The 19,058-nt window shown below is 37.4% G+C and overlaps 1 protein-coding gene across 2 annotated transcripts; it reads left to right on the forward strand.

Moving 5' to 3' along the window:
* The first annotated feature begins 2,141 nt into the window (after positions 1-2,141).
* On the forward strand, positions 2,142-11,129 carry LOC135221183 (beta-1,3-galactosyltransferase 1-like). 2 transcript variants are annotated; one of them, XM_064259016.1, is made up of 5 exons: positions 2,142-2,809; positions 5,635-6,256; positions 7,784-7,966; positions 8,682-8,971; positions 9,588-11,129. In XM_064259016.1, exons 1-5 carry the CDS (start codon positions 2,797-2,799, stop codon positions 9,590-9,592), a joined length of 1,113 nt encoding a protein of 370 aa, XP_064115086.1. In that variant the 5' UTR covers positions 2,142-2,796; the 3' UTR covers positions 9,593-11,129. The 2 variants fall into 2 exon arrangements, with proteins under 2 accessions (XP_064115086.1, XP_064115079.1); XM_064259009.1 differs by having other exon boundaries at positions 2,143-2,809; positions 8,682-11,129.
* The last annotated feature ends 7,929 nt before the right edge of the window (positions 11,130-19,058 follow it).

The raw sequence follows: 19,058 nt of genomic DNA on the forward strand, positions 1-19,058 counted from the left end.
AGGAGCAAAGTCCCAAAAACCGTGTTATAGAGGCCCTGAATCTCATAGTAGGTTAAGTTACGTTACATGTAGTTTAATTAGATTGAAATCCTATTAATTTTAAAGTGCCTTGTGTTAGTTTTGGGCATCTAAAGGGATGAAGCCACCTTGCCAGGTAAGGTCCTAGTATCCTAATTTAGATTAGGATGTGTTGTAAACATATTTTAATTTATAGCCCTTTGGGTTAGGTAAGAGGGGGGTGTCCAAAGATGGGGTGGGATAGGAGGTTGTGGCTAAGCTCTCATGGCCAATTAAGGACCTGGCATTGTGCTCTTTGTGTTTGGTGCTGTTGCTAGTGTTCCTGTTTTCCCTACCGCCCTTGCTGTGGTGGATTCTATCATTTCCTAACCCCCTGAGTCTCGGTTTACTGCAGTTACAGATGTTTCTGCTGTAAATGCTTCAGCAGCTCCTACTCCTTATCCTTTGGGGTTGTCAACATTGGACTTGTACTCAGCAGTAGACTACTTATATGAAAGGATTGTAAATTAGAGAAATTTCACATGCTTTCCACCCTACCCTGCCTTGTGTTGATATCCTAGAAGCCAACCAACCCCAAGAATGCAAGAATTCTCACTACAGCATTTGCTTCTCTGTTGGGAGGGACGGCAGTCACAACACCTGTTCACAAAGGCAGTTGGTTGTGGGTAGTGGTGTGGTTTAGGACGCAAGTCTGTACCTCCATTGCATGACTTCGCCCTTGCTTGGTCTTCATTGGACGCCATTAAGGAAAAGAATTTACCCTACTATTACCTTTAACTTTATCTTGGCTAAAACTAGATTGTGCATGAGTTAGGTTGTAAGGTTAGGTGGATATACTAATCTATGAAATGATAGGTGGACATGCCAATGTATGAGGCAACTCATTTAGGTGTTCCTCAATGTGGTGGAAGGAAAAATAGCTCCTGAAATATTTGTCTAATAACCATAAATGAAAGGATTTTTAGCCCCTCCTCAGGATTTTAATTGGATGAAGACACATCAGAACGTAGCCATGGTGTCAGAGGGTTTTAACTGAAGCCATAAACATGACTTTCATATCCTGGTATCAGATATTCAAACATATGTGAATGTTCTTCATTTACATGCTCCGGCTATTCACAAATTGTAGATCTTTTGCCAGTTGGCACTAGTAGCCCTACTCAAAGTCTTTCGATTTCTAGAAAGTTTGCATAGGCTTAGATATCAATGTATATTGAAACCTAGCAATCACTGCCCTTTCAAATGACTAAAATAGGCATCCAATTTCCGTTTTTATTTATTTATTTATTTATTTATTTATTTTTTTTTTTTTTTGAGGAAAATCTAGGGAACCGTCTCTCGAATTCGCAGTGAATGGTCAGTTGCATAATTTGTGAATTAATGACCCGTAAGTAACCACAAGTGGTCGCAGTCCAGTAAGAAAATTTTACAGCTGGCTAATTACTTTTAAGCAGGTGTCACCTTGCTATTAAAGTTGAACAGTTTCTCTCTCGTTGCCAGACGTAAATAGATCCATCAAAGCTTGTGAAATGACGTATTTTTATGTCATCTTTCTTTACTGAATGTCTGATTTTCGTTTAAATATCCTATTTCTGATATTCGCATCATTGTTAAGTAAAATTAGAGCGGTTTAATGCATGCGTAAAGCTATTCTTTGAGGGCAACGATGGGAGTTTTAGCACGAAGAGAGAGAGAGAGAGAGAGAGAGAGGAGAGAGAGAGAGAGAGAGAGAGAGCCTTGCCATGAAATAGCTGCGAAAAGAGGGAGGAGCGAAGTTGAGAGAAATTTGTCAATGTTTGCGTGAAAATAAAAACAAATACTGCTTAAGAAACGTTTTGTTGATGTCTTACAGAATTATGAGGCGATTCGAGTATTGTAAATTCGATGCTGAACGCAGTTCTGCAAGTTACGACCGTTTTAGAAAATACTGATGTAAATTTTATGGATACTTTTAAGATACACATTTACTACACAAAACTCATGCGAGGAAAAGTTATTTAATTGCACGTTACTACTCGGGAAAGCATAAAATTCGCCACCCCCGGCATATCAGTCGCTTACAAAAGCGATATATTTTTTTCCCGGTGCGCAGTTGTGGCTGGTTGCCTAGGCGGAATAAAACGCCACATATCATATCAGTGTCCATTGAACATCTGGACGGTTGGTGTAACGAACTAGACGATTGAGCTCGGTTGATTCTACAGTTTCCAAATACGTTTTCGTACCGGTTTCCTTGTGTTAAGGCTTTGTCTCTGTAACGGCTCTTCTCGATATATCCGCTCGCCCCTTGATTTCTTTGTTCCAAGATGTGAAGAAGTTTAGTACCGTTAGTAAAATGTGAAAGTTAAAATAAACATTATGAAGTAACATAGAGTTCAACTAAATAATAGTAAAGTAAACAAGGAAATAAAGCTTTGCACCTCATAAACAGTGTACTGTGCCCGCAACTGTGTTTGTGGAGTGAGCGCTTAGGAACCAGTTAAAGAAATATCCCAACGATATGTTTTTATTAACATGAAACAGTACATTAATATAATTATTTACCGTGATAATGAAGATGATGAAAGATTAAAGTGATTAAATAGTGAGCACTTTATATTTTCCCCAGTAAGAGAATTGTGAGATTGCAATGGATGAAGAATCAAAACTGACTGTCTCGTTCAGCGTCAGACTTGTACAGTCTTACGAGTGCCTCAGTCTTAATGACTGATCAATATGAAATCATCTAAAGAACTGACGTTTTACAGGCTGTTTTAGGAAACGTCACCGAATAACAGAATGCGTTGGAAAGGTGAGACGAAGATATAATTAATGAGAGCAGTTAACAAGCCCAGTTAACAAGTTTAAATTTGCCGACTTGACCAATGTGATAATTGAGTCATGAAAACACAAATCTGATGTTCGGTACTGATGGTATTTGCATATTTCCTTTAATACCAAAATTAATTCCGTGTTGCCTGCATTTTTTTTTTTCATATATTTTACAAATTATATAGGCCGTTTTCTGCTCGGGTTATATCAGTTTATGTCTTGAGGTTAAATTATTAAATGATGCAAATTATTGTTTTTGTAAAATCCTTATTAATGGTAATGTTTGGAAGGTCGGTATCACTAATGAGACTTTTTGGAGAATTAAAATATATTAGTTCACTTGTCATTAATCATTTTGTTCCAACTCGATAGTATTTTTGTGAATTAGGGCTTTTTAACATTAGGTTATTTTTATATATGGTTATTTCTATTTTCTTAACCTATAAAGCTGTTCATGTAACAGGTCGAGTGCACAATCTTTCCTATGTAATATTTGTCAGTTTTTTTCAGTCTTTTATTTGGTTGCACCATTATTCCTTATAAATTACGTTAACATAATATATAAGGCTAGGGAATCAGATACCAGAAGAATGCCAGATCGTTTCATAGCGTGCGTGTGTTAAATACCTGATTACTTCACATTTTTCATGCTTTCTTCAGGCCTGGGCAAGGGAAGGACACAGTTTATGAGTCCCAGTTCGAATAGCTCTAGGAAAAAAAATAATATATAGGCATCCATTTGGATGTTGAGTGTAGTATATATCACATTCATTAATGAAATAGGCCTACATAGTTACAAAGCTTTTTGGAGGCCTTGTACTACAAGACAAGTCTTGACTTTGGTGTTAGGTTGTAATTTGTATTTTGGTATTAAGGCTTGTTTGAAAGATGTATACAAGTGATGGTTATGTATGGAAGTGTATTAACCTACTCTTAGTATAGAACCAAATGTTTGAAAAAGTTTATGGTCTTGATTTCTCATTGGTTGACTTTACCTGACTAATTACCGGCTACGTGTACATGGTTAATGAGGCTGTAAAATGGCATGTTTAATACATGAACCCTCCTGATAAGTATGGCTCTTTCCATCCATCAATGGCACTAGTATGACTTTTATTTACTTCTGAATGTGTTTTAGGCAAGGAACAGTGATTCACGAGTAGGGTATTTCTTCTCTTGTGTACTAACATACTTTGGAATTTTATGATTAAGCACAACATATGTCACCCACCTTTACCTTTTAACTAGGTGTGTTCTTTTCGGTCCTGTGCTGAATATCTATATGCATTTTTTGCAAAAACAGCACTGTATAGAAAGGTTTGAAAGGTATAACAGGAGGAAAACCTCAAAACAGTCGCACCATGAAACAACTAGGAGAGGTTGGATAGCAAGATGGAAGAAAGAGAATATGAACGGAGGCACAGTAAGAGGAATGAAAAGGGTTGAAGCTAGGGGCTGAATAGACGCTGCAAAGAACCTCAAGTAATGCCTACAGTGCATCTTGTGAGTTGCACTGATGGCACTATACCCTTCCAAAGGGGACCTTTGACTTACACGTTCGCTTGTTCAACTAAGATCTTTCCATCTACGTTTGCTTAGGATTATTTTTTTAAAGACTACATAAACTATTGTGACGATACGTAATGTTAAGTGAGTAGTAGGTTATTCAAGAATCATTTTCTCTTCAGTTGAAATATTGTCTACTTGGTTTAATCATATAAATTAAAATGATTAAGTATTGCATGATGAATGATTTGATATCCCGTGCTCTGAAACGTTTATCAGAGATGGATTAAGTAAGCAAGTAAATATGGAGCCTATGACACCTGTGGAATAGATTACAGCATAATGAACTTGGCCGTTGACTTGCCTTCAATCACTTGACCAGTAACATTTGCTTCATACTAAATGCAGCCTTGGATTATGCATCTCAAACTGTAATATTCTGTACATAAATACATTTCAGTTTTCAGGAGATAATTTAGTTGTTATTGTGGGCAGAATATCAGGCCAGTAGCCATAAGAATGACTGATGAAAACGTGTAAATTAATCGGTTTCCACTTAAATTGTCATCGAAATGAAGCACCCCTTTCATTATAGGATTTCAGTTAAGTATACTGTATATCAGAAAGTATTTTCATGTGACATTCTATCTACATAGACTAGCCTGACTCCACTATGACATTCTTGATCACTTTGTTATGGCCTCCACAGTGGATGATTGTTGGAATTAAAAATCCCAACCCTTATGCACATGGTCTTAACCTTAATCATTTTATTTTATCTTAGGATGCATCCACACTGCAGGAAATGGTCATAAACCTACGGTGGTAACTTATTGTTAATACATTACAAATTGGGTTATATGGTAGCTGTGACCAGCTCTTCATACGATTGTCCAGTATTTGCTAAAGATTCGTTCTCCACTTACAGTTTTTTACTTTTTTTTCAACCACTTTGTGATATGTAGAGTATCCATTATGTGCTGATGTGTTTTATGACATGGTTTTCTGGCCTGTTGTGAATTCTTGAGAAATGAAGAGATCTTTTAATTATGTTTCATTAAATATTGAACGATAAATTCTGCACATGTTCATGGTTGCCTTGTATGATTTTAAGATGGGATTTTTATCTAACAGGACATCAATTGCACCTTAAAAAAGATCTTTATCAAAGCTCTGTGTATAAAAGGTAGACTTTTTGTGTCTTTTTATGACAGAAGCAATAGAAAATGAAAGATGAAAAATATACTGTGTATTTGGTAAATTGATTTTAATTCAGTTTGTTTCTCATTTCCTTTTCAGAATGTGCCTGCCCATCTGCTCTGAGGATAATCCCTATAAGAAGAAAAGTGTCATTTTTAATAGTTTGTGCACTTCTTGTGGGCATCCAGCTGTGGTACCCACTCATCTTCCAGTGGGGTGATGATACCCTCCTTATCAAGCATCACTTGAGTAAATGGAATGCCATTCTTAAGCATCGATATCAATCTTTAGTGGAAGAAAGTGAACTGAAAGTAACTACTGCCGATGAAGATTTCCCTTACAGTTATGTCATCAGCGAACCAAATTATTGTAGCAACCGAAGTGACTTGTATATCATCAATATCGTAGGCACTGCCCCCTGGGAATTCAAAGCCAGGAATCGGATCAGACGGCTTTGGGCCAATGAAACTTATAGGAACTTGACTGGTTTTAGTACAGTCTTTTTCATTGGCCAAATATCCGACGAGACAATCATGAATGATGTTAAGACAGAGAGTGATAAGTACCGCGATGTAATTTTACTCGATGTTTTGGACTCTTACACCAATCTAACGTTGAAGACGTTAGCTCTGTTTCACTGGGTTGACAGATACTGCCCGAATCCTGTGTGGGTTTTGAAGAGTGATGCTGATGTTTTTGTGAACACATTTGCTCTCTCGAGGTGAGTGAGATTTTATGTCTGGTGTTTTGATTGAAAAAAATATAAATATAGTAGTTACATCTATTTAGTATACCATACTACTTGGCAGCCTAACTTATCAGTAATTTTGACATAAGGCAAACCATTGTCTTGCATTGCTTTACATGAGGCTTGAAGTAGCCACATGGATAAATATACTAAAAAGAAGATGCTGCAATCTTATTGGCATAAGAAGTGATGGATTCCCATCAAAATAGGGTACAAAAAAAAAAAAAAACTCCCATTCACATATAAGAATGTATCTTTACTAACAAACTGATGCATCTGTGTTCATTTAGGTGGACAGGAGGGGGACTTGTTTTTAAGTCAGTGGTTTGCATTCATGGCATTCAAAAATTGCTTTAAAAGATTGCTGTCATAAGGGACAAACTATTTACTTAGATAGCCTAATCTGTACTTAGGCAGGAAAGTGACAATGCCTGCAGTAGAAAGTATCCCTCTAATTTGTATGATGTCATCAGGTAACATTGTAGTACCTTAGGTTGTACCTTATCTAACCCACTCATAGTATTGTCATCCTCCTCTAAGATTTAGGACTTCATGCTGTATTTTACACCTTGCTAGTTCAATAGGTCTGACCTGACCTGGAAACTGTTGCACTGGAAAAAATTGAAGGGTCTCGTATCTTCTTATGGAGAATATGGCTGAAGTGAAGGTTTGAATCCTCCTGAAAGTACTGGACCCAGTGGAATGTTGCTAATGTTCAAGTAAACAATCTATAATTTCTTGGGATTAGAAATTCTATTTACAGTATTGTTCACTTATGAGATTTCTCTTGACAAGGGAAGAGGTCAGAGAATTAAAAAAAGAAAAAGAAAACCATCCTCAAAATGCTGAGCTATTTATGAATATCTTAATCTATTATGTAAGTTCCAGGCCTTATATTTTATTTTTCTTATGCTGGAGCTAGACAAAGGCACTGGGTTACTCAAACTCAATAGAAGAAAGTCAGCCCTCATTACAAATAGTATGCTGATTGCTTGTACTTAATTTGTTTGGGTCTTTTCTTGTAACGATTATGACATATCAGTGTAACAAAGTTTATCTATTCTATCTTCATAGATTCTAGAATTATGCATCCTTTTCACCAACCTGTCTTTTCTTCCAGTCAACCAAATATCCCATTTTTGTCCTATATTAACCATTTTATACTATATAAATTTGTACCCATATATACAAAGTTATTTCACAACACTACTAAAATTCTATTCAATTGAGAGTTCTCAAGCGTATTCAGTGGAAATTTTACTTGTCGTAGCTGGTACATACATACATTTTAGTCTTGATTTAAACATTCATGAATATTTTATACTTTTATTGCTGCAACAAGAATTACAATAATGAAGAAACATACCCTTCCTAATGATAATTAAAGAGGAACCTTCAGTGTTATACATCAACATTATACATCTGGATTACTTAAATTTTTTTACCGTAAAATAGAGCATCTTAAAACAATGTTAATTTTTCTCTTCAATTATTCTTCAGGTACTTACATAAAGTGCAAGACTCTGGTAGGAGATTAAATAATACGTTTGTCTGCAAGAAAAGAGGACCAGCGTCACCCTGTCGTGTCAATTGCCCTCACGCCAAGTGGAGAGTGTCCTGGGAAGAATATCCTAAAGACAAGTATCCTGAGTATTGCATGGGCCCAGGATATGTTATTCCAAGGTAAGACTCCAGTTCCTAGTGTAGAATTTTCTAGCCCAGTTTCAGAATATGATGTTTCTCTTACCTGTAATCCGTACTTCGGTTACTATTACATGAACTCTTTCAACTTGACTAACACTAGTATTGTGTAGCGCCTCAGTGGCGTGGTTGGTATGGTGTTGGCGTCCCACCTCGGTGGTCGCGGGTTCGATTCTCGGCCATTCCATTGAGGAGCGAGAGATGTGGATTTCTGGTGATAGAAATTGCTCTCGACGTGGTTCGGAAGTCACGTTGGTCCCGTTGCTGAATAACTACTGGTTTCATGCAACGTAAAAGCACCATGCAAATAAACAAATAACACAAGTATTATTGTAAGGGGTTCCATTATATGAAATGTGTTAATTGGTCAGCACAATACGTATTCTGTAAAGACTTGTGAACTAAAAAAAGTGATATGATGAAATGAAAATAATTTAAAATCTGTTTAAATTCAATCAGCTTTTTTGTTGTTGTTGGTATCCTGCATTGTTACAAGAATGAGCTAGGTGTGTGTGTGGTTGATTGCTGATATTTGTGTTGAATTCTGTGCAGAGTATTAATTGTAAAATTAACTGCCATCCCTTATGTTTACTAGCCTTATGACCAGAATTCTAAAAGGTAAAAATAACTCGCCATCAATGTACGTAGTTGCTAAGAGTACTATTATAAAATCATGTTTTCCTCGTTTTCTTGGAAGGAGCATAATCAGGCCTATCTACGAAGCAGCGAACAAAACCCATCCATTCCGCATGGAAGACGTCTACTATACTGGAATCCTCCCAGACACGATAAAAGTGGCCAGGAAAAAACACAGCATCAGAAGTCGTTTCCCATGGCGGCCCAAATCGTGGCAAGACTCTTTTGTATTTGGTGACCTGATGATCCTGGAACTAGACAAGAGATTGGGAAGAGGAGCCTCGGCATTGGTGTGGAGTAATATCCTTAAGAGCAGAGGTCTAATAAAAGAGGTAGATGGTCTGATCCAAGGTCAGTTTAAGAATGTAGTTTTTAAACGTCCTGAGAAGCAGTGACAAACTTCAGTAGAATAGTATGTACAGACTTACCTTACTGTGTATATATATAACATTAATTTGTTAAGCTTAGTTCATTAATATGGAGTAGTGGAGTAGTTATACTATTCAAGTATTTAGTGAGATGGTTTAATACTTTTAATGTTTAGTAACAGTTTCTTGGGTACTTTGGAATAGAATTTACTAAATCGCTTTCATACTAGAAACTGTATGTTACTAAAACAGTTTCTTACTAGGAAGTTTTGACCAGAAATTACTGAAAAAAAAGGTGGACAAAATGAAACAAAGTTTGCAAGTAGCTCTCATTGTTTATTGCAGAATAGTTTTACAATTGAAAGTAACTACCATATTTTTCATGTGAATTTTTATAAAATCAAAATAGACTGCACATATTATATTGAGATTTTGCACAACAAATTGATATGTATTTAATAAAAGTTGAAAATTAGTTTGTTGTCATTGAATACTGTTTGTATTTAAGTACTATAGACATAACCTTTCACTCTTATTTTGTAGTCTATTACCAGTAATGTATTACCTAATAATAGCTTCCCATTTTTCTATTTTTTCAGCTTAGCAGCAGCATTAAACATACTCCAGTCATCTTTACCTAAATAGAGATCTGTCTAAGCTCGCTCTCATTGTTGTATATTAGACTAGGGACCCCATAAGTTGTGGGTAAGGCAGTACTGTGTAGTCAGCCTCTCTCACATATTTAATGCCAATACAGTAATGGAATGAGGATAAGACATTTGCTGTAATAACACCTAAAGTTCAAGGACCTCAACTTGGCGGATCTCTCTACTTTCAGCTGCAATGTTATAATTATTTTCTGCTATGCTACCATCTTAGATATGATATATTTTTAAGTAAACATCTTAAATTAAATGTTGAGCATAAAGCACAAGTTGGTTTAGGTTAGGAACTATATTTGCAATTGCTGTTAGCAGTTGTAAGAAACCTATAAAATATCAACATGCAGCCTAAAAAAATGGATTGTTACTTATTAGAAAGCCAGAGCTCCAAAGTATCTGTTTAGTTGAGGTACTACCTTTCATTTACTAATAATTTTCCTTGCCTATCATACAAGACCAGAATGTCTCATTCTGCAAGTAATGTTAGTTATGTCGATTTTCTATGTAATTTGGGGCATCTCCTTCCTTTACTTGATATTAAACACTAAGAAATTGAAATCATGGTACTATTAACCTTAACCCCTAACGATTGTAGTGCAGTCCAGTATTGCAGTGGCGTAACTGATATACATTCTTTTGAAAATACTGTAAAAATCATGGTCAGTTTGGAGAGGATAATGTTTATGAAGATTTCATGTGATCAAGACAGGTAACGATTGCAAGTTGTTCATTTGCGGAACAAACCTTCGGTCTTAACAATAGGATGTTCCCAAGTGCAGCTGGTAAACCGGTTAATACAATCAGAGATTGTAAGCAAGGAATTCGAGATCTGGCAACGCCTGCGTATATGAGGTGAGATCTGGATCATCTGGTCGAACTTCGAAGACTGCCAGCGCCAAGCGCCAGTCTTTTCCTAACCGGCTTGGAGAGTAAACGGTTAAGCTTTGCTCTCCTCCCAAGCCGGCTGTGTTTTGCCTGTGTTCTTTCTTTCCAGTGTGATTGAGTATATATGTTTAGGATTATGGCTTCCTCTGAAACTACTCATCCTAGCCAGCGTATATGTCCAAGCATCTGAGGATGTTGATGGAGCCTACCTGATGGATCAAGGTGCTGCAACTCTCAGAACACCTGCTTCACTACTGCCTCAACTTGACTCTTCAAAACTCTCCAGCAAGTGTAAAGACTAAAGAGGATTCAAGACTGTTGAGTGAGACTGGGATCAGCCAAAACTTGTAGGAATAGGGTAGATACAGTGGTACCTCGTTTGTCGAACGTTTCATATGTCGAACTTAACGTTTTTCGAACAAAATTTTCGAGAGTATCATTTGTCGAACAAATGCTCGTACTTCGAACTGACTTATCTAGTTTATACTTGTTAGACGGCCTACTGGGTCTTACAAGGTAAACTGTATTCATTTATTTTTTCATTTACAATATATAGTTTCATGTTAACAATATTCGACAAAATACATTAAAGTATAAAGCATTTAATATAAAATTTAGCTTTCAATATAACATTTAGCATAAAAGATGTATAAAATCGTACGTACAGCGGTGACGTCACGCCCAGTTGACTTGAGACTGAACGAAGGAGCGTTGATATGTTGAGGAGAGGAGAAGAGAGAGTTAAAATATTACTATGTATTTAAAAGTAATAACAATTCAAATAAAAAGGGAATTTCTCAATAAATTTAACGTTATGATAAAGTATGAAAACAATCAAATGAAATACAAAAAAAAAAAAAAAAAAAAAAAAAAAAAAAAAAAAAAAAAGTCTTAATTGAGCCAGTGCGCCGAGTGAGACGGTCTAGTTGAACAGTATTAACAAAATAGTAAATGAAAGAACAAAGCTTTTCACAGTAAAATTTAGCTGTTCGGAGATCACTTAATTCCTCTTTATTAGCTCTCTAACTGGACCATTGTAAGTGTATGTACGTACTACATACAGTTGCCTTGAAGTGTTGGCCTTTACCCCGTCCCCTTCTGTTTCATGAAAATGGTCTGGTAACACAGCAATGAAGCCTGTTTGTCTTGTAACGACGGATGTGAATGGTCGAGATATTGTGATAGTAATGATATAAGAATAATAGTTTACATTACCAGTGTTAAATATATACAAAAATCTTATAATAAAAGAATAATAAAAATAGCAATGGTGAAAATCATATTCAGTGCTTACTAACCATTATCGTCAACTTTTGTTCCATTCAGGTGTGGCTGCTGCAGGCATTTGCTTGGATCATACTTTTGTTCCTGGTAGATCATTATTTAGTGTCAATTTCACACCCTCACAATATTGCTGTGTCTTCGTGGACGGCGACGCGGCGATATTAGTGAGGGCGTGAAAAAAGTTATTGAGGTCAAACTAACTGTTTCAAATATCTCGTTCAATATTTAAAATTTCCCTCCACATGTGACCTAACTAAACATCAAGAAGAAATCATCAATTGTATTTTCCTTTTTATGAAAGTAAACTCCATGATGATCATTCGCAGAATAGTGAGGTTCATATGAGTTCATGACAACTATGGTGGTAGTTCGAGAATTCATCGGTTGTTAAAGACCCACTTGACAATGGAATTACAATGGAATTACTCTGTGTAATGTCATTAAGTGCTTTGTAAGGTATTTCACTTTTAATACTGAATATTCGTATGTATACAATTAGCAATTTGACCTTGCAACCAGATGCACCTTAAATGGGTAGATACATAGAAATAAGAGCTGGATTGATTTGCTTTTGCTTTCAGTATTCGTCAGGTTTTGATTTTATTTCTTTGCATTTAACTTAAATGGCTAAATTTCTCCCCTCATTTGAGCTGGTCCTTGGTCATAATCATTGTTAAAAAGTAAAACACCCAAGCTTTTTGTAATTATATAATTATGAGTTTTCTTTATTAAACTCAGCTGGTTTCATAAATGAATTTATGGCACCTATCTACAAACTATGTAGTAATACACAATTGTCATTTTCAGTGTTTTTCACAACCATATTTCGTATTAGCCTTTGTTATAGGACTCAAGAAATACAGATTGATTGAAGCTAAGTCCTCTTTTTTTTTTTTTTTTTTTTTTTTTTGTCAAATTTCCATTCTCATAAAATTCCTTACATTGAAAAAAGAAACTCACAAGATTACTGAGTATAGATTGTTTACTTGTGAGTATTAATATTGTATTTTACTAAAACTTAAGTACTTTCAGGCTTTAATTGTGGCCCATTCTCAAGGAATATGAATAACACCTGACTAGAGAAAAAAATAAGTCTAGAGGAATGTAGATAACTACTTACTGGAGGCAGCATTGGAGTCTCCAGGTCACAGATAACTTCTTACTGGAAACAGCATTGAAGTCTCCAGGACCTGGAGACTCCAATGCTACCTCCAGTGAGTAGTTATCTGTGACCTGGAGACTTCAATACTGCCTCCACAAAGTAGTTATCTGTGACATGGAGACTTCAATACTGCCTCCAGTAAGTAGTTATCTGTGACCTGGAGACTTCAATGCTGCCTCCACTAAGTAGTTATCTGTGACATGGAGACTTCAATACTACCTCCACAAAGTAAGTTTTCTGTGACATGGAGACTTCAATGCTGCCTTTCAGTAAGTAGTTATCTGTCTGACCTCGGACGACTTCAATGCTGCCTCCAGTAAGTAGTTATCTGTGACATGGAGACTTCACTGCTGCCTCCAATAAGTAGTTATCTGTGACATGGAGACTTCAATGCTGCCTCCAATAAGTAGTTATCTGTGACATGGAGACTTCAATGCTGCCTCCACTAAATAGTTATCTTTGACATGGAGACTTCAATGCTGCCTCCAATAAGTAGTTATCTGTGACATGGAGACTTCAATGCTGCCTCCAGTAAGTAGTTATCTGTGTCCTGGAGACTTCAATGCTACCTCCACTAAGTAGTTATCTGTGTCCTGGAGACTTCAATGCTGCCTCCAGTAAGTAGTTATCTGTGACATGGAGACTTCAATGCTGCCTCCAGTAAGTAGTTATCTGTGACCTGGAGATTTCAATGCTGCCTCCAATAAGTAGTTATCTGTGACATGGAGACTTCAATGCTTCCTCCACTAAGTAGTTATATTTGACATGGAGACTTCAATGCTCCCTCCACTAAGTAGTTATCTGTGACATGGAGACTTCAATGCTGCCTCCACTAAGTAGTTATCTGTGTCCTGGAGACTTCAATGCTTCCTCCACTAAGTAGTTATCTGTGACATGGAGACTTCAATGCTTCCTCCACTAAGTAGTTATCTGTGTCCTGGAGACTTCAATGCTGCCTCCACTAAGTAGTTATCTGTGACCTGGAGACTTCAATGCTGCCTCCACTAAGTAGTTATATTTGACATGGAGACTTCAATGCTCCCTCCACTAAGTAGTTATCTGAATAGGACATGGAGAACGTCAATGCTGCCTCCACTAAGTAGTTATCTGTGACATGGAGACTTCAATGCTTCCTCCACTAAGTAGTTATCTGTGTCCTGGAGACTTCAATGCTGCCTCCACTAAGTAGTTATCTGTGACATGGAGACTTCAATGCTTCCTCCACTAAGTAGTTATCTGTGTCCTGGAGACTTCAATGCTGCCTCCAATAAGTAGTTATCTGTATAAAGTCCGACGACTTACAATGCTTCCTCCACTAAGTAGTTATCTGTGACATGGAGACTTCAATGCTTCCTCCACTAAGTAGTTATCTGTGTCCTGGAGACTTCAATGCTGCCTCCACTAAGTAGTTATCTGTGACATGGAGACTTCAATGCTTCCTCCACTAAGTAGTTATCTGTGACATGGAGACTTCAATGCTGCCTCCACTAAGTAGTTATCTGTGACATGGAGACTTCAATGCTGCCTCCATTAAGTAGTTATCTGTGACATGGAGACTTCACTGCTGCCTCCAATAAGTAGTTATCTGTGACATGGAGACTTCAATGCTGCCTCCACTAATTAGTTATCTTTGACATGGAGACTTCACTGCTGCCTCCACTAAGTAGTTATCTGTGATATGGAGACTTCAATGTTGCCTCCAATAAGTAGTTATCTGTGACATGGAGACTTCACTGCTGCCTCCACTAAGTAGTTATCTGTGACATGGAGACTTCACTGATGCCTCCAATAAGTAGTTATCTGTGACATGGAGACTTCAATGCTGCCTCCACTAAGTAGTTATCTTTGACATGGAGACTTCACTGCTGACTCCACTAAGTAATTATCTGTGACCTGGAGACTTCAATGCTACCTCCACTAAGTAGTTATCTGTGTCCTAGAGACTTCAATGTTGCCTCCACTAAGTAGTTATCTGTGACATGGAGACTTCAATGCTGCCTCCAATAAGTAGTTATCTGTGACATGGATACTTCAATGCTGCCTACAATAAGTAGTTATCTGTGACATGGAGACTTCAATGCTGCCTCCACTAAATAGTTATCTGTGACATGGAGACTTCAATGCTGCCTCCAGTAAGTAGTTATCTGTGACCTGGAGACTTCAATGCTGCCTCCACTAAGTAGTTATCTGTGACATGGAGACTTCAATGCTTCTCCACTAAGTAGTTATATTTGACATGGAGACTTCAATGCTCCCTCCACTAAGTAGTTATCTGTGACATGGAGACTTCAATGCTGCCTCCACTAAGTAGTTATCTGTGTCCTGGAGACTTCAATGCTGCCTCCACTAAGTAGTTATCTGTGACCTGGAGACTTCAATGCTGCCTCCACTAAGTAGTTATATTTGACATGGAGACTTCAATGCTCCCTCCACTAAGTAGTTATCTGTGACATGGAGACTTCAATGCTGCCTCCACTAAGTAGTTATCTGTGACATGGAGACTTCAATGCTTCCTCCACTAAGTAGTTATCTGTGTCCTGGAGACTTCAATGCTGCCATCCGATGAAGTAGTTTATCTGTGACTTGGAGACTCTTTCAATGCTTCCTCCCACTAAGTAGTTTATCTGTTGTTCCTGGAGACTTCTAATGGCTGACCGTCCAAATAAGTAGTTATCTGTGTCCCTAGGAGACTTCAATGTTCACTTTCCACCTAAGTAGTTATCTGTTGACATGGAGACTTCAATTGCTTCCCCACCTACTTTAGTATTATCCCCCCCCCCTGTGTCCTGGAGACTTCAATGCTGCCTCCACTAAGTAGTTATCTGTGACATGGAGACTTCAATGCTTCCTCCCACTTAAGTAGTTATCTGTGAAACAGGGAGGACTTCAATGCTGCGCCCTCCACTAATGTAGTTTATCTGTGACATGGAGGAGACTCAATGCTGCCATCCATTAAGTAGTTTATCTGTGTCCGGTAGGAGCCTTCAATGCTGCCTCCAAAACTAAGTATTATCTGTGATATGGAGACTTCAATGTTGCCTCCAATAAGTAGTTATCTGTGACATGGAGACTTCACTGCTGTCCTCCACTAAGTAGTTATCTGTGACACTGGAGACTTCAATGCTGTCTCCACTAAGTAGTTTTATCTTTGACATGGAGACTTCACTGATGCCTCCAATAAGTAGGTTATCTGTGAACATGGAGAACTTCAATGCTGCCTCCACTAAGTGAGTTATCTTTGACATGGAGACTTCACTGCTGACGTCCACTAAGTAACTTATCCTGTGAACCTGGAAGACTTCATGCTACCATCCTCCACTAAGTAGTTATCTGTGGTACCTAGAGACTTCAATGTTGCCGTCCAGTACAAGTAAGTTTATCTGTGACATGGAGACTTCAATGCTGCCCTCCAATAAGTAGTTATGCTGTGACATGGATACTTCAATGCTTCGCCTACAAATAAGTTAGTTTATCTGTGGAGCATGGGACATCTTCAAATGCTGGCCTCCACTAAGTAAGTTATTTTTTGACATGGAGACTTTCAATGAGCCTCCACTAAGTTAGTTTTTTTTTTTTAATTCTTATTTGGGACCGATTGGAATAAAAAAACCTTTTCAATGCTGCCCTCCACTAAGTAGTCTTATATTTGACATGGAGACTTCAATGCTCCCTGCCACTAAGTTAGTTATCTGTGTCCTGGAGAACTTTCAATGCTGCCTTCCACTAAATTAAGGTTATCTGTGACATATGAGACTTCAGAATGCTGCCGTCCAGTAAAGTAGTTATCTTTGACATGGAGACTTCCAATGCCTGGCCTCCACTAAGTAGTTATTTTCTGTGACCCTGGAAGACTTCAATGGCGTGCGGCCCTCCATTAAAGTAAGTTTATCTTGTGACATGGAGGGACTTCAATGCTGCATTCAGTTAAAGTAGTTTATCTTGTGTCCCTGGAGACTTCAATGCTGCCTTCGGTAAGTAGTTATCTTTGTCCTGGAGACTTCAATGCTTCTCTCCAGTAAGTAGTTATCTACATCCCTGGTGACTAATGCTGCCTCCTGTAAGTAGTTATCTATATACATGGCAACTCCAATGATGTGTCCTGTAAGTAGTTATCTTTGACATGGAGACTTCAATGCTGCCTCCAGTCAGTAGTTATCCATATTCCTGGAGACTTCAATGCTTCTCTCAGTAAGTAGTTATCCATATTCATGGAGCCTTCAATGCTGCCTCCGGTAAATATTTATCCATATCCTTGGAGACTTCAATGCTTCTCTCCAGTAAGTAGTTATCCATATTCCTGGAGACTTCAATGCTTCTCTCCTGTAAGTAGTTATTTACATTAATGGAGACTTCAGTTTCTTCTCTCTTGTAAGTAGCTATTTACATTCATGGAGACTTCAGTGCTGCTCTCCAGTAAGTAGTTATCCATATTCCTGGAGATTTCAATGTTTCTCTCCTGTAAGTAGCTATCTGCATTAATGGAGACTTCAATGCCGCTCTCCAATAAGTAGTTATCTATATTCCTGGAGACTTCAATGCTACCTCCAGTAAGCAGTTATCAATATTCCAGGAGACTTCAATGCCTCTTTCCTTTAAGTAATTATCTACATTCATTGAGACTTCAATGCTTCTCTCCAGTAAGTAGTTATCCATATTCATGGAAACTTCAATGTTGCCTCCAGTTAGTAGTTATCCATATTCCTAGAGACTTCAATCGTTCTCTCCATTAAGTAGTGATCTATATTCCTTGAGTCTTCAATGCTTCTCTCCAGTAAGTAGTTATCTATATTCATGGAGACTTCAATGCTGCCTCCAGTAGGTAGTTATCTATATTCATGGAGACTTCAATGCTGCTCTCCAGTAAGTAGTTATCTATGCTCATGGAGACTTCAATGCTACTTCCTAGTAAGTAGTTATCCATATTCCTGCACATCTTTCTCTTTCCATTGATGCATTGTTTCTTAAAGTGGCCCACCTCAAAGTTTACCCAGCTTGATTAGCTGCATATTGATATATTTACCTGTCTAATAAGGGTTAAGTAGTTGTCCATATTTCTGGAGACTTCAATGCTGCTTGCTCTTAAGTATGTAGTTATCTATATACCTGGAGACTTCAATGTAGAACAGTGTTTAGTCTCTATAAAAACACATCAAATATATTGCAGCTTCAGATTAAATCATCAAGGACTTAAAACCCTAGACTAAGTTAATGAGTCATTCAAAGAATGTCCTGCTCAAGATGTAGGCCTAGGCCAAGGTCAGAAGAATCTGGCCTTTTAGTATCGAAACCAATGGCATACATTATATAAATTGTGGCCTCGGCCTAAATTTTCGAGGGCTGAAGACAAAGAGACTATGTCAGTTTCAGTCATGGTATTCTGATGTCAGACATAGGCCTAGGCTAAGGTCAGAAGAATCCAGCCCGTGGTCTCTACACTACTTTCAGTGCAGTGTGTATGTAAAACGTCTTTCACTTCTTATATGTAGGTTTGGTTGGTGTTGACCTGCTTAAGATGTTCATGATTGACAGGAAGAGCACGAAAAAAGGAACAAAAAGTTTGTGCATCCTGTTGCTTTACTTTCAAAAACACTTTCATCTCACAATTAATAATAATAATATCCTTTATTCCAGCTCAGGGCCATATACATGGAATATACAAAATACAGACAGTAACATACACAATCTAGATACATGAGACAACATGATAAAAAAAATTAATAATCGGCACTTATCCACAAAATAGCTGAGGTAGCATAAAAGATAGTAACCTTAATACTGGTAATAACAGTAATAATATTGGCGAGAAAAAAAATATGCATTGAGAGTAATAACAGTTAGTGCACATATTATATAACTTAAATTTCAACTAGAGACCTTAGGTGGTTACAGTAGTCAGGTCCAGAGGGCTAAATACAGAAATTGAATGTAAAAAAACTTTAACTCGATAGTAATCACAGAAATAATGAAAAATTAAAATATCGGCAATAAATGTAATAATGACAAAATCTGCAGATGACATCTTGCCAATACAGAGATTAAGTCCTTTAAGGGACAAAGGCTTCATTTTCCCATCTTTC

The sequence above is a fragment of the Macrobrachium nipponense genome, chromosome 20 (genome assembly GCF_015104395.2).
Source record: "Macrobrachium nipponense isolate FS-2020 chromosome 20, ASM1510439v2, whole genome shotgun sequence".
Classification (NCBI taxonomy): Eukaryota; Metazoa; Arthropoda; class Malacostraca; order Decapoda; family Palaemonidae; genus Macrobrachium; species Macrobrachium nipponense.